This window comes from Cheilinus undulatus, linkage group 4, assembly GCF_018320785.1.
Source record: "Cheilinus undulatus linkage group 4, ASM1832078v1, whole genome shotgun sequence".
Lineage (NCBI taxonomy): Eukaryota > Metazoa > Chordata > Actinopteri > Labriformes > Labridae > Cheilinus > Cheilinus undulatus.
In genome coordinates this window covers 23,665,972-23,682,339 of record NC_054868.1, presented here as the reverse complement: position 1 = coordinate 23,682,339, position 16,368 = coordinate 23,665,972, and the positions used below count along the sequence as shown (strand labels likewise).

The following is a 16,368-nucleotide window of genomic DNA, read 5'->3' as shown; positions in this document are numbered from 1 at the left end:
AGTGTGTTGGACTGTGTTGCACTGTGTTGGTCATCTTGTTGCACACCACACACTATAACAACTGTTCTGAGTAGTAGATAGTGTTTGAAATCAGGTAGAGAGTGGGGAATGACATGAAAAAGGACTTGAAGGCCAGGCCGCCTGTTTGGATGACTTGGAGGACTATAGGCTCTGTACATGGGGTGCAACCGAAGTACTTGGAAATCTGTGCCCCCAAAATAGCATATTTTATTTGATCTCAATACCATAAAGAGACAGATTGGAAATTTATCAAGCTATCTTACTATTCAGTTTTAAATTATTTATGTTTGGATTAATAAAGGGCAGACTTTCTTATCTTTTTATATCTTTTAGGGCAACTTTGAATAGTTCATTCTTAAGGTTATTGTAGAGCTTTCAATCCCAACACGTCCTTGACCAGTAGATGGTGAAACCAGACTAAAATGACCTTTAAGCTCTCTGAGAATAAATAGAAAATTAAGCCTTGATTCTATTGTAAAACATGTCTTATGTTTAAAAACTTCGTAAAAGACATCAAACAGATCATGAAGTGAGTTTGTTTTCTACCTGTTGTAGTTACTATGACAAATGGGCACTTTGGCCATGAATGTATCCATACATATTTTACTGCAAACCTGTTCAATAATTGTTTTTCTTACACGGTCAAGTTTTCAAAGTGCAACAATTTAAACATTTTCTTTGTTTTCTTCTCCAGTACCGGATCGGCCAGCTGTATATGATCAGTAAACACAGCCACGAGCAGAGTGATCGAGGGGAAGGGGTCGAGGTTGTCCAAAATGAACCGTATGAAGACCCTGTGCATGGACAAGGACAGTTCACAGAGAAACGAGTCTACCTCAATAGGTCAGTGGAACACTTCTTTCAAGGGAATTTTTATATAATTACAGTGTTGTGTGCGGGCATTATGAAACTTTGTATACACGAGAGTAGCATATATTTTTGCCTTGCGCCAGTTGAGTGAGAGTGACCACTGATAAACCTGATAAACAAAACAGAGAAACACAAACTTACACAAGTACAGGTGTAATACCTGTCCAGATTTAGAGAAAAAAAACTCTTTTTACACTGTTTATAACACAGCTCAGATTTTCACTGATGTATTTCTTTTTCTAATTAATGAGAATTACCATGGTTGGCTTGGTTCAAGTATTTCCAGATGGTAACCCTGTAAGGCCCTTGGTATGATCTAGAAATAAAGCCATTTTAGTAAGATTTGATTGCAAAATTATTTACAAAATAACCAGATGCATGTCATTATTCATGTCATTTATTTTGTTGACTAAAACTTTTACCAAAGGTGTTTGTTGATTACCTTTTTTCTATAAGACAAGACTAAGACTAGCTAAAAATAGATATTTGATGATAAATACTGAGGATAAGTAGGTTTAGAAAACGAGGCTAAATGAGACTAAAATGTTATTTAGTTTTGGTTGAACCTTCAAATTCCATGATATTTCTCCTCTGTGGATAAGATCACATAAGCCAGCAGGAGGAGCAGCTATTAATGCTTTTCCCCTATGACTTTTGGCAGCGCGATCCAAACCAAGCCGTGCTGATTTACTTTTCCATCACCAGTTTGGCTGTGCCTGGCTATGCCAAGCTGTGTAAAGAGTTGATTTAGAGGTTTCTTGCATTTATTTATACTTGTGCAAATTTGTCTGTTAGCATTTTTGCCCTGAATTTGTTTTGAACTTTGCTGCATGCAACATTTCTTTGCTCTTGGTTTAATCACACCATTCCTCTGGCAGCTCATTAACATTGTATAAACATGGGAATTTTTCATGCATTTCATTTCCTTGTGTCTATATTACATGTCTTCTGTTGGTTCAGAAGGACACCCTTTAACTGCAGCTTTGTCAGGAGTAAGTTGACATTAGAAAACCACAGAGTAACTCCAGGTATTTGGAGCATAACTGCTGCTAAAAGCTTCAGAAAAATTTTATTTGTGTTCTTAAATTACTCTTTGGCTCCTCGCCTGAAACCTGGTGTTCTGAACTCACTCACTCAAGGAACAAATTTGATTTTAAGCCAGGACTTTTCCACTCTTTGAAACACCTGAGTACAAACAAAAGCCTGCATCTACTGTTTATTTCATCCAGCTCAGATTACAGGCAGCTACTTGATAAGGCTTACAATCTACCCACTGCAAGGTATTACTTTTAAGTGTATCCATCACAGTTTGTCACTGTATACTGATGTGTCTCACTGTATCCTGTAAGAGCACAGCTTCAGCATGTGTATTTGTGGGTACAAGTGTGTGTCCCATCCCTTTCACTCGTACACTTTAGATCATCTTGAATCAAAATCACACGAGAGAGGAGAGGATTAAGTAAGAAGAAATGACAGAAGAAAGAGAACATAAGTGGCACTGAAATTAAAAAAAACAAGGCAACAGACAATAATGAAAGGATGTAGATGCCGCAGGCCATTTGTTCAAGCACATATACCTCTGTCAGCATTCCCTGTGCTTGGGAACATTTATGCTGAGTCAGCACGGCTCTGTTCTTTGGAGGAGAGGGGAGGGGAGAAGGTAGAAGGAGCAAAACAAAGAAAAGTTGGACTCCCATTAATGGAGTTTCATGTACAGTAGTTGCTTCCATATTAATCCTAAATTACAAAATGAAGTCTTTATAAACAGGTTGGCTTGTTGTGGGAATTGAGATCATGGTGTAAAAGGAAGACAATCAAAGCTGTCTTTGCAAACTAAAGAAGCAGTATACTTTCACACTGGAAAAAGGAGCTATGATGCTTTCCTTTACAAACTAAAGCTATTGCAGCTCATATGTTCAACTCTATTGTGATGTTGAATATGAACAGCTGAAGCCTGTTTCTTCTTGTGCTAAGTTTAAGTAGTTCTCAGTGTCTCATTTACAGCGAAATGTAATGTAGCAGTAATCTTCTTTGTTAGGTTCTTAGGTTAGAAAGTAAGAGGCTGGGGTGGTGGAGGGGAAGCTTTGTCAGAAAAAGTTTGTTGTGATTGGCACCGATGAAGCAGAAATTAGTGATGAGGACATAATATTTACATAGAGCACCTTGTTGACATAGACTTAACCATTAATTTATTCAGGAACACTCACATCACATATTTAACCATTTTATTGCAAAATGGATACAGTTTTACTTGGCTGAGAAGGCTCTGCTCAAAAGATGCTCCCTGGGTTAGTCAAGCAGCATGCTTTGACTTTCCAGGGTATGCATAGCTAGAAACCCCCATATGGATGGATACATTCATGACATTGCACACTGAATACAATAAAGTTAGTTCAACAGCAGTTAATCCATAGTAGCATGAATCTAAATATGAGGGTGCCGCAGGCTTTATGCTATGAAGGAGGAGGCAGTTGAGGAGGAGGTTAAGCTTTGCCAGCAGCAGCAGCAGCATGGTGCATCAGCATGAATGCAAGCAGGACTAGTGAGAAGTATGTGTTTTTTCAATACACTGCTGTGTTGTGAGAAAGAGATGTGATTGGCTGTGGGAACTGGGAGGCAATAATTGGGATCACGGCTGGGCGTATGACTACTGTGTCCTGCATGAACTGATGCTGAGCTTCATATATCGCTAAGCTTCATTCCTGTACATGTATGAGTTTTGTCTTCTGTGACAGGACTTCAATGGACAATGTAAAAAAAAATACACTGTTTTAGCAGCTTGCTGCTGATCTCATTTACAGATACAGTCCTGTGATGGCATTAAGGGGTGTCTTTTTATAGTCATGCAAGCTTTCACAGAGAATGTTTATTCTGTAAGATAAAATAAAACTGTAAACTCATTGTTTTAAGCCTATGATGAATCAAAGAAGCAGGCTGTGGCTTTGAATGAGGTTGAAGAAGCAACTGTAAACTCTGTAGCTGTGCAAACTCACTGGCACTGCTGTTAAAGTAGAGTTAAATTAATGATAAACACACTATTTTTGTCAAGTTTTTCACATTTTTCTGGAGTGTTTTTTTTTTGTGAATGCCCACACTAGGATGTGGTATAGTCAGTAGCAGGTAGGCACACCTGAGCAGGGGGAAATGAAACAATATAGAAATAGTTAAGACATACAGCTACCAGCTGATAAATCTCTCTCTCAAGCCTTTAAAGAGCTACTAGAGACACAGTCAATTATTGATGTGTGGCGCTTATTTAATACAAAATCAAGAGAATATACATTCTATTCAAAGAATCATAATTCCTATTCTCGAATAGACTATCTCCTTTTATCAAATTCCTTAATTGCAAATGTTTCAGACTCTACAATTCATAGTCTCATCTCAGATCATGCCCCAATCTCAATAACTTTTTGTCCCACCAATGAAAGGAAATCAAAGCCTAAACACTGGAGTTTTAACAACTCATTGTTAAAAGATGATACTTTTGTCACATTAATTACAAAGAATATCAAAGAATTTATTGAAATAAATATGAACCCAGTAACTCCCATTTCAACAGTCTGGGAGGCATTTAAAGCAACCTGTCGGGGCTGGTTTATCAGTTATGCATCATATAAAAACAAGGACAAGATGAGGAGGAAAACTGAAATGCTATCAGAGCTTAAAGATCTTGAGTTGAAACATATGAGAGAACCATTGAACAATTCTTTTAAACAGGAATTACTTTTGACAAGGGCAGAGGCACAAGCAATGTTACATGAGGAGTCTGCTTTTTCTTTATATAAATTGAGAAGGTCACATTATAAAGATGGAGAAAAGGCAGGGAAGATGCTTGCTTATCAATTAAAAAAACTTGAACAAAAACACTCCATTATTTCTTTAAGGGACAGTACTGGTATGATTACTAGAGATCAGGGAGTTATCAATGATACCTTTAGAAGTTATTTTTCATCCTTGTATAAATCTGAATATAAGGCCAAACAACAAGATTTAAACAATTTCTTTTATAAATTAATTTTACCAAAGTTGAAGGAAGAAAATAAAGGAAAACTAGAGGCACCTATCTCTGAGGAAGAAATTCACAACACAATTAAATCTCTATCAAACAGTAAAGCACCTGGTAATGATGGTTACACTGCAGAATTCTATAAGTGTTTTTCAAAAGAACTCATGCCTATGCTTTTTTGCTTGTTTAATCATGCTGTGGAGGAACAGATTATGCCACCAACAATGCGGACAGCCATCATATCATTGCTACCAAAACCAGGGAAAGACCACTTAGATGTGGAAAACTATAGGCCAATAAGTTTGCTTAATAATGATTATAAATTTTTTGCAAAAATGTTAGCAAAGCGGCTGGAAGAAGTTGTTACAAATTTAATTCATATTGATCAAGTTGGCTTTATCCGTGGGCGGCTTCTATCCGACAATATGCAAAGGCTCCTGCAAACCATGCAGATGGCTAGCTCTCTTCAGCATCCAGTGGTAGCAATTTCACTGGATGCTGAGAAAGCTTTTGATCGAATTGAGTGGTCGTACCTGTTCGAGACTCTCTCCAGATATGGTTTCGGTCAAAGGTGTTTACAGTGGATCAGAGCACTATATCAGGAACCTGTCTCAGCAATAAAGAGCAATGGCATGATTTCAGCTCCCTTTCAACTTTGGCGTTCTACTAGACAAGGTTGTCCCCTATCTCCTTTTCTTTTTATTTTAGCCTTAGAACCGTTGGCATATGCTATCCGACAAGATAAAGAAATTACAGGCATTTTGATTGGTGGCCATGACTTCAAATTAAATATGTATGTGGATGACATTTTGTTGACTTTGTCAAAACCTTCTTACTCTATACCAAGAGTTTTAGAAATAATTAACTCATTTGGTAGCCTATCAGGTTACAAAATAAATTGGACTAAAAGTGAAGCCATACCTTTGAACATGCTTACACATTTTACAGATCTTGGATCTGCTCCCTTTGTCTGGAGAGCAGAAGGCATGAAATATTTGGGAATAAAAATTAGATCACCTATCAATGAAATATGGGACTTAAATGCCAAACCTCTATTGATTAACATAAAGGAAGACCATAAAAGATGGTCTGCTCTGCCCCTGTCCTTATGGGTTAGGGCTGAAGTGTTAAAGATGCATGTACTTCCAAGATTGAATTTTTTTGTGTCCTCTATTCCTATGTTTATTCGGAAATCTTGGTTTGATAATGTCAACAGAATGTTCTCCTCTTTTCTATGGAATAACAAGAAGCCTAGAATTAATCAGAAAAAATTATCCCTACCAAGAGACAAAGGGGGTCTTGGAATCCCTGATGTTTATTTGTATTATCTTGCATTTAATGCAAGGTATTCACTTACTTGGGGCTATAAAAAGAGTAGAGACAAAGGAAGTTGGGACTGGCTGGAAGAACATCTTGTAAAGGAGAAGAACAAATTTGTGTCATTATCTTCACTTTGGTACACCCCTGCTCCACCTAAAAAACTGGACAATTGTGTTATTAAGTTCTCATGTGACATAAGCAGAGAAATTCATAAAAGAATGAACATTACAAGTTCAGCTCTTCCATCCTCCCCAATATGGTATAACAGTGCATTTAAAGCTGCAGGGAGTCCTCTGGCTAATATAGTATGGTGCAATCACAATATCACAGAAATGTATCAAATCATAGAGAACAGAGAGATTCTGCCCTTTGAGGAACTTAGAAGAAGATATAACTTGAATACAAATAGTTTTTTTACAGTACTCCCAGTTAAAGTCAATTGTTTCCAAATTTCCCAAAGAGTATTTTGATTTTAATTATGACATTGATAAAAAATTCAGATTTTTATCATTAAACAGAGGAGCAGTCTCAGGTTTATATAAGCTGCTGCTTCATTCTTCCCCAAACCCGAACTCAAAGACAGAGTCACAATGGGAACTTGATTTAGGGGTCAAATTTACTTCTGCAGAGTGGGAAAACATTTGGCGTGACATTAAAACAATCTCAAAGTCAGTCCGAGGTAGAGTAATGCAGCTGAAAATTCTTCATAGAGCTTATATTACTCCCTCTAGACTTAAAAGAATAGATCCAAGTGTTTCAAGTCTTTGTTGACATAAATGTGGACAAGTGGGAAATTTGATGCATTTGTTATGGCTCTGCCCTGCAGTCAAGTTATTTTGGACAGAAGTCTGTAAGTTAATTTCAGTGATCATTAATGTAAATATTGCTCCATGTCCATCTGTGTGCCTGTTGGGTCATAGAGCTGTACAATTAAAAACAAGACAAGAAAGGAAGACAGTTGGTTTAGCCTTCTTGGCTGCAAAAAGAATGATTTTGTCAAACTGGAAAATTCATAAACCAAAATGCTTCTAGAAACATGGATATTTGAGTTTTTTAATCTTCTAGGCATGGAGCGAATAACAGATACACTAACTGACACTAAGTTTAGCTCTGAAACCATTTGGAAGCAGGTGTGGGGGCACATATCATCATCGCAAATATTGATTTGATTTAATCTAATCTGATCTGATTGACTCTTAAATCTGGTTAATATGAGAAATGATGTGCTTGTATTTGTCTTGTTTTTGAAAACGGATCTACCCCTGTATAGGACATTTTGAACCTTTTGACAATGAACTGAACATTTATTTAAGTATGAGCATGCACTGATCTCTCTTATATGTTGTGTTGTTGTGAATATGTTAGTGTTGTTTGTTTGTATATGTCAGGGCTTGTACCTGTGTGTATTGTCATAAATAAATATTAAAAAAAAAAAAAAAAAAAAAAGACATACATTTTTTATTTCATTTCATTTTATTTAATTCATACACCAAGTAAACAACAGACATTGAACAAAACAGAGGAATAGTATGAGTTTGACTTAAAAAACATGATTATTAGGTATATAATGTTCAGTAACTAGAATATCTATTCTTTAATTTGACAAATCATAGTAACATGGTGTATCAAGATTTTTTTTTTTTTTTTTTTTCCCAAACCTAGCCACGGTTTCTGCCTCATTCAGCTGGCTGCCCATCTGGCTCTCCATCACCAATTATTGAGCTTCAATTTACCAGCAGAGGACTCAATCTGGACTCATACTGTCACACTTCCATCAGCCCATAAGCCTGCCCAATCGGCCTGTTCTTTACATAATTTATTTGGTCTAATCCCATCTGACCCTGTGCACTGATTTCATTCATATCTGGTCAGTCATCTTCATTAAGAACTGAGATGGGATGGCTATTTTATGGCTGAATGTGGTATTTCCTTTCCTTGCATGTTTCCAACCAAACATGATTTTTTTTAAACACAAACACTTACTTTGGCATGAAAACTCCAACAGCTACCCACCACAGTTGCACACTTGGCAACCACGGCTCCCGGCACACCAATTTTTGGCGAAGCATTTTAAAAGACCAGGGAGGGAACTGGAGAAATCAACAGATGGGGGTGTAGGAGGAGGAGTGTCAGTCTCTTTTGTTGGGCTAGAGTAGAGAGAGAGGGAGAGAAAGATAGAGCAAGAGCCTGCCAACATTTGCACAATGTGACTGTGGAAGGCTGTTTTTATTCACAGTTGTCACGATGCAGTGGGCACCATGTTTGTCCTCCTGAAGAAATTTGTTTTCCATGTCAATCAAAGATGAAGGCAGGCTCCACGAGAGCTTGTGCGCTAATGTGCTTAACATGTCTCATCAAAAAGTTTCCAATGCAGCCACAATTGTGATCTTAGCAGGGATCAGAGTTCAAGATTACACAATGTCAGGCATGCACACTCACACACAAAGTCCCCTGAGAGCTATACTGACAAAGTAATAAAGCTCTTTGAAAAATGAACACATAACCCCTGAATGATACAGAAACATTTAGGGTACCAGAATGGAGTCTTTCAAATCCAGCATGCAAGTAAAAAAAAAAAGACTCAAATTTTAAAGAAATGTGTTTTTCTTTTCAATTTTTTTTTTTGCTCAGAACGAGCTGTTTCTGTGTCTGTGGCTTTAAATGTTAATGAACTGTCTGTCCGGTGCTAACTCCCCACATGACATCATGAGGGGAAAATCTAAGAGTGCCTTGTTTCAGCACACAAAGGTGGAGAAAAAGATGGGGGGGCATTCACCTCTTACTCCTCATATATCTTTGTCCATCTCTGTGTCTCCCTCTAGTAAATTACCCAGCTGGGCTCGAGCGGTGGTTCCGAAAATCTTCTACGTGACAGAGAAAGCGTGGAACTACTACCCTTACACCATAACAGGTGAGGATGAATGTCTTTGCGTGGACTGTCATACTGTACATGCTCACCATTCTCATCATATCTAGTTAGCTGCTGCTACAAAAAGGCACACACTTCATCACCTCTCTATGGCTTTTCTTGTGTACAGCCTACAAGAGCTCAAACTCCAGGGATTTATCATTGCAATCACATGAACCACAAAACTTTTTAAAGGTCAACTGCTGAACTGTTTTCTTTTGTCAGCACAGAGTTTACTCAGTGGAAGCACTCACATTTGGTCCAAGTGTATTCTTCATGTTGGATATCTTTAGTAGTCATAGCTCCGTGTAGATACATAGTTTTCAAGTTGCAGAGAAGAGATACTTGTAGGTCACGGTCAAAGATATTCAATATCCAATGTATTTTTAACACATTCAAAAAATGCATCCAAGATAAAGTATTACAATATAATTCTCTATTCAACAATTTAGACATGTGTTGAATATTTTAGGAAGCTCAAATGCTCAGATTTTCAACTGTTAACTATACATTTATGAGCATATGAGTTTTTTAACACATCCTGTCAAAGAAATGGGATTTTTTTAAGCTCTTGAGATGAAAACAAAGATTTTGCATCATAGAAGTTTACCCTAAAAGTCTGTTTAAGGTGAAAAAATCTACATTCTAAGTAGGGATGCACAGATGCACTGGTCTAACATTGGTATCTGCCCTGTTTAAAAACATCAGCCAACTTATGAGGCATAAAAAAAACATCAGCTAGCAATGTTTATCTATTGTGTCCAATCAGCCTTATGCTGGCATCTGGTATATCTAGCTCAGTGATACTCAACGCGTTGCTCTTTTGTGATGACTTGTGGCTCTTTTAAGTCTTACTTTGAAAAATAATTCCCCTAGAAAGCCTTAACAAAGGGAAACTTTGACCTCAGAAATATCTACAGGGCAGATTGACTCAAAATCCCTGAAATTTCTCTGGCAACGCATTTCGGGCAGTTTGTCCAAGTAGGATTACCGTTGAGCATGCCGCCGCTCATGCGCAAATGGGCCGTTGATCCAGTAGTGACCAACCAACTTGATATGGAAGACGCTGAACAGCATGTTGGCCCTCTTGATGGGAAATTTGAGTACCAAAAAAAAAAAAACAAGACGAACAGTTGACCCACATAAAGTATTATGCACATTCTGCAAGAAGCAGTTTTCTTTTTTACCGAAGCACTTCCAGCTTAAAATACCACATTAACGCGACACATACGTTCGTCTGGGATTCTGCTAGCACTTTGGCTAAAGTGCCGCCAAGCTTGCAAAATGAAACGCAATTAATATAGATTAAAAAGGAATGTTATTTAATCATGATTAATCGAAATTAATCCACAGCAACCCTGTGATTAATCTGATTAAAAATTTTAATCGTTATAGCACCAAAAATTATTAAAGGATAGTGCATTTTTTCATAAAATGAACATAACCATCATCTGATAAAACTGACAAGTATCTGAGTTGACAATTGGGATAAAAGTGATAGCTTAAACTAGCTTTTTAATCCAAATACCAATCTTAATAGACAATAGATAAAGAGAAATGAAAGGTGAAACCAAACTGTCTGCATGCTCTGATTAATATATTTTTTAGTAGTTATTGGATTCACATACCCGTGTTTGGATTGTGGTTCTTGCAAAGATATTTCTTCAACAGTTTGGCTCTTTGGTTGAGCAGAGTTGAGTAACACTGATCTAGCTGCTGAATTCAATAAGACATTTTTTACAGGAAAATATAGGTGACCTGTCAGGCAAACTCTAATTTGTTTTCATGGTCAGATGGGGGTGAATATGTTGACATACTAGGAATGTAACACCAAAAGAAGTATAAAGAAAACATTAGTGTCGGCATTATCATTGACTAAATTGTTCTTCTACCATCCATATCGGCCCTAATTTTCACAACCAGCGCACATCTAATTTTAAGTTTTTGTATTTCAGAACACTGTCACCAACCGCCAGGCCCGGTTTCATTATAACAAAAAAGTACTTAGTATAGATAGTTATGCTTAAAATTTATGAAAATTGAAGCAAAATTCTGCTGTTGGGGTATCCATTTATTTAGCTAAAACCACGCTCACTTGCAGAACAAAGGCACCTCTCAAAACTGTTGCAACACTTTCAAACATTTAAGTGACCCAGCACATGTGGAATGAAAACATAGCTATTAAAACTGCACTGACTGGGGTAAAAGTGTTTCCCCTCAAGATAAAACTACGGCTGTCTGCATTATCGGGGCAATAACAATTGGCTGATGCCCAGATAATGTAGCGATATTTCTACCGGGATCTGCCTCACTATAATTTGTGTGATACATGGACTTTTGGATGTGTACCTCATATTCGATGCACACCTAATATTACCATAATCTTGTGGCGCCTTGGAGCACAGGGCCCCTTAGGTGGGATTGTGGATGGTACCCCAGCACTCTTGTGAAAATATTTTTCATTTGTTTGGCTCTTGGGCAGGTCAAGGTTGAGTACCACTGCTATGTATTCATGATTTAGTCAAACTTAATCTCAGTCTTTTCACGTTCACAGTGACTATCACTCCAACATTTGCAATGTGTTTAGAGACCAATTTCTGGTTTTGATTTACACATCCTGTATCTCTAAAAGCTAATAATATTAATAGAGTATTCCAGGACAAAAACAAATACTGTGGATTCACTAATGCCCGGAATCATACAGATCAGCCATAAATACAACCCAGTTTAGATGCAAAGATGAATCACTGGCTGTCAGCCGCACCACTACATTTATCCATTACTCACTGTGTCGGCATGTCAGTGTGAGAAAGCATGACATGTTATTGACATGTAAACATGTTAAAGCTTACATTACATGTTTGCCATGTACTAAGTGCCTCTTATCCACGCTGACTGTCGATGAGCACAGCAGTGAAATAAGCTTGGCTTTGAAAATGATTCAGTTACAAAACATGCTTCTGTGATGTTTTGATGATCCTGATTGAATGCAGAAGAGTTATTTATTGAGATACACAAAAAGGGAATTATTTATTTATTTATATTATATTTGTTTGTGTTTGTTTTTATTTATACTTTAACATTTAGACATGACAGGGTTTCACACAAATCTTAACCCAAGGAATACCAACAACAACAAACAAAATAAAAAAGACATTAACACATTTAACAACAACACCACATATCTGGAGTATATAGGGCACATGTACTACCACACAGTTAAATATTCATTTCATCATCAAAAAGGTCCAATTATCCTCTACAGGGCTGACACAAGTTTTAGAACAAGACAGAAACAGATTTCTCATAATTGATCTGATTTTATTTAAAGTCCCTGTAAAGTGATAAAAAGAAATCTTTGTTTTAGGTTTGTTGTATGACAGGCCATGGTGTTATGAACAGGGCTGTCCAGATCCCGATCGAATGAACCGGATCGGAGCCGATATAAGCATTTTCAATTGATTGGAGATCGGCAATTTGATCCAGTCAGCCCAGCTGATCATTTACATCAGCTGTTGTAGACAGAGCACAGGCTGTAAATGCACCAGTAGTGGTAGCAACATTAGCATTCCTATGTTTAATATGTCAGCGGTGTGGAAAAACTTCAAACGTGAGAGGGAAAACAGTCCAGTGGCCTCTTGCAGCATCTGTAACAAGACCGTTTCATGAGGTGGTAGCAGCAGAGCTGCGTTTAACTCTATAAATTTGATCAGTCATCTCCAAACTAAACATGCAGCACAATACGGTGACTTTACTATAGCAACAGGCAGCTTCATGGCAGCAACACACTCTGGACTTTAAGAGGAAAGACAAGTACCCACAAGGGAGTGATAAGGCCACAAAGATGGTAGAAAAAGTGGTCGAATTCATCGCTTTGGACAACCAGCCCATCTCCAGGGTGGAGAATTTGAATTTTTGTCATCTTCTTGAGCTTTTAGACCCCACGCTATGCCCTGCCGTCTCGACATTACATTACTGACACTGGCTTACCGGAGCTGTACAACAAAGTATGTGACAGTATACTAGAGAATTTAAAAAGCAACTTCACTGCCGTTAGCTTCACTACAGACATTCAGAGCTCTGATGGTTACCCCATGTCACTACTGAGCCTCACTACACAGTCCTTCACCTTTGAGTTAAAGCATGCAGTATTACATGCATGCCAGTTTCGTGGGTTTCACACAGCAGAGCATGTAAAGCAGGCCATCGAGGATGCGGGTTTTGCTAAACAAGAACCTTCACTTCATTGTAAAGTTACAGTGGGTCAAGAAATAAAAGTGAGGGAGGAAAAAGTGATCTATCAGCTCTAGTTGCACTTTAGAAATTGCACTGTAATAACAAGAGTGCCTTGTATTTGATATTTGGGTTATATTGCAGTGTTGTTTTGGTTCATGTCTCAGATTAAGCTGCTACATTTTAATAAGGATTGTTGTTTTGAATCTGTATGATTCATATGTTTTTGATCCCATTCAAGTTAAACTGTTTACACCACTTTCACGTGGAGTTGAGATGTTTTTAATTATTTTTTTGAGTTCAGTTTTTGTTGTGACTAATAAAGTCAAGTTAATTACCAAGTGAAATTATATTATTATTTTATTTCAAATTCATTTTTTGAATTAATTTGGTATTGTGACTATTGACTCTGCTTTCATCACCTCTAAGTAGAACTGAGGTTGTTTGAGTTTTTTTTTTTGTTGTTGTTTGACTGCTCAGGTCTGTCAGCTGTTTTGACCACTTTTAAGTGGATTTTTGATTGTCTGATTTAATTCAAACACTGCACTAAGTGAAACTGTAAATTTATTTTTTTTGACAAATGATTAAAGCAGAACAGAGCTATTACACCATTCTGAGCAGAAATAAGTTTTTAGGGTTTTTCACAACAATGTTGGCTGTACTGAGTTAAATGGAATAAATTTGAGATATGTAGTTGTTATTCAGTTTACTTCAGTTATTTTTGCAAACCAAAACAATTGAAAATCTAATCTAGATAAGTATGAGTATTGGATCGGGACTTGATATCGGCATTCAATATAAAAAAATTGGATTGGGATCAGAGGCCAAAAATGCTGATGGGGACAACCCTAATTATAAACAACCAGGCAAAATTTCAGTTATGATAAGTATATCCAAGTTTGTAAAATTAAGCTTTAACATCCTGAAAAATGAGGCAGTACAATCTGCTCTATGATGGTGTGGGCATGTTGGTTAAATGAGCTGAAGCCCCACCGACTCACGAGAAATGCAATCCTCTCAAAAAAAAAAAAAAAAAAAATACTGATTAGAGCACATGTGATCAACTTTTTTTCTTTATTAAATTGCCTTTGTTTGTGCACAGAAAGAAGGGCAAAAAACATATAATACAACAGGCAAATACATATATAGAGTATAAGAAAGGAGAAAAGGAAAGAAAAGAAAAAACAAAACAAAACAAAAAACCCCCCAAAACAATCAAAAACAACCTGTGGCAACCCCCCCTCTCCCTCCCACTACCCTATGGATCTCAGTTCATAAAACTAGAGATGATGGATATAGGGCTGCTGTAATAGATTCTTTTCGTAGTCGAGTAGTCTATCGATTCCTCTGACGATTAATTGAGTACTCTAGTAAGAAATATTGCATTTTTGGTTTTTTTTCAAGAGAAGTAGTACTAGAGAAATGAGAAAAGAAGCTGGGTCCCTTAAATGAACTACTTCTATATTAAAAATTAGTATTATTCTTTGAAGAAAATATATTTTACAAAGTGCAATGACGTTCTGATGACAGTTTACATTTCTTAACATTACAGGGAAAGGATGTTAAATAATGACATTAGATTATGTCATATTCTGGGTTTTAGGGACCCTCTCCCAGGAAATTTTGGGTGCTAACACTTATTTCTTCTATTGTAGTTTATTTTTATATTCCAATTTGTCATTATAGTAAAGGGACACAATCATTTTAACATCCTCTACTTTATTCATGCGTAATTTTTCACATTATAGCAACAATAAAGCTCCATCATTCACACAGCGGTCTGATGATGTCTGAGAGCTGAACCTTTAGATTACAGGAATATGGACGATTTTTCAAAGTGTGTTTACTTTTACTTTTGCACATTTTTGTTTGTGAATTCATCCACCATAAAAATATGACCTTTTAAGACCATCCACTGACATGGAGAACACATTTTAAGGGATAAAGCTGCTTCTGTGACCTGTTGAATCCTGACTGTATGATGATGAACTTTGAACTATTTAGTCTCAGTCAATGTCTGTGGCAGTAGCGTGTTTCTATTTAATTGGTGTCAATTTATTATCAGTATAAGTCTTATCAAATTATTTGGGATACTGACACTTTTTGAAAAATACACTGCAATCAAGACGTCAGTGCTCTGAATTTTAAATAACTTATAATTAATTGTATGACGTGCGCTCGCAGAAGGAAGAAGAGAGAGAGGGAGAGAGAGAGAGGGAAAGCCCCAAAACAGGACTTGAATCGTGACGCCTGATGGTGTTCCCTGAACCCGTTGGGCCAATAAACCAGAAGTTTATGAAATTCTCTTAAGTCTGCAGACACAAACTAAGTGCTGTCTCACTCCAGCGAGTCATGCAGGCAAGATCAACTCGGAGATCTGCATAGGTTCACCGGTGCCGGCATAGTGCCATATCTGCCAGCCACAGGCAGTGGCTGTGTAAAAACGCAGGACGCATGCCTGTAAGCATCACTGCATCAACTTCTCTTCCCTCGTGATTTTCACGCCCCATATCATGCATGTTGCGTTATAGTAACAGCGAAAACAAGTACATTGTGCCGCGCAAATAGCCGTCCGTGTGAAACACAGCTTGACACGAAACGCACGGCGAGCTGATTTAAGCGACATGACTGATTTAGGCGAAGCCTCGAGGCAGATAATTTGCCTCGAGGAATGTTTTTTAATCAAATCACCTGAATAATTCGAGGAATCGTTTCAGCCCTAGATGGACACCATAACTATAAAAGAACAAAGTTACAATAACAGTTCAAGTTTTTCAGGTATCAGCTGCCATGTTGATTTAGTTTCAGCTGAAGCCCCATGCAGCTTTGACACCGATAACTCCAAATTAATGATATCAACGAGAGTATTTAGAAATTGCCTTTTAGTAAGTGCATGTGGGGGCTTCCAGCGTACAGCTAACATCTTTTTGGAAGCAGTGAGACCTGTCAATAGTAAAAGTCTGTTCATACAATTATAGGCTTGTAGGCTTGTAGGCTTTTCTTGGAG

General features: G+C 37.4%; 1 protein-coding gene across 2 annotated transcripts in view; it reads left to right on the top strand.

Moving 5' to 3' along the window:
- Nucleotides 1-16,368, top strand: part of LOC121508444 (cytoplasmic phosphatidylinositol transfer protein 1-like) — a 130,382-nt gene that overhangs the window by 92,396 nt on the left and 21,618 nt on the right. For both annotated transcript variants that reach the window (XM_041785303.1, XM_041785304.1), the window contains exons 2-3: nucleotides 716-864; nucleotides 9,043-9,131. In XM_041785303.1, coding sequence (XP_041641237.1) covers nucleotides 716-864; nucleotides 9,043-9,131 — 238 coding nt within the window. The remainder of the gene's footprint in view (nucleotides 1-715; nucleotides 865-9,042; nucleotides 9,132-16,368) is intronic.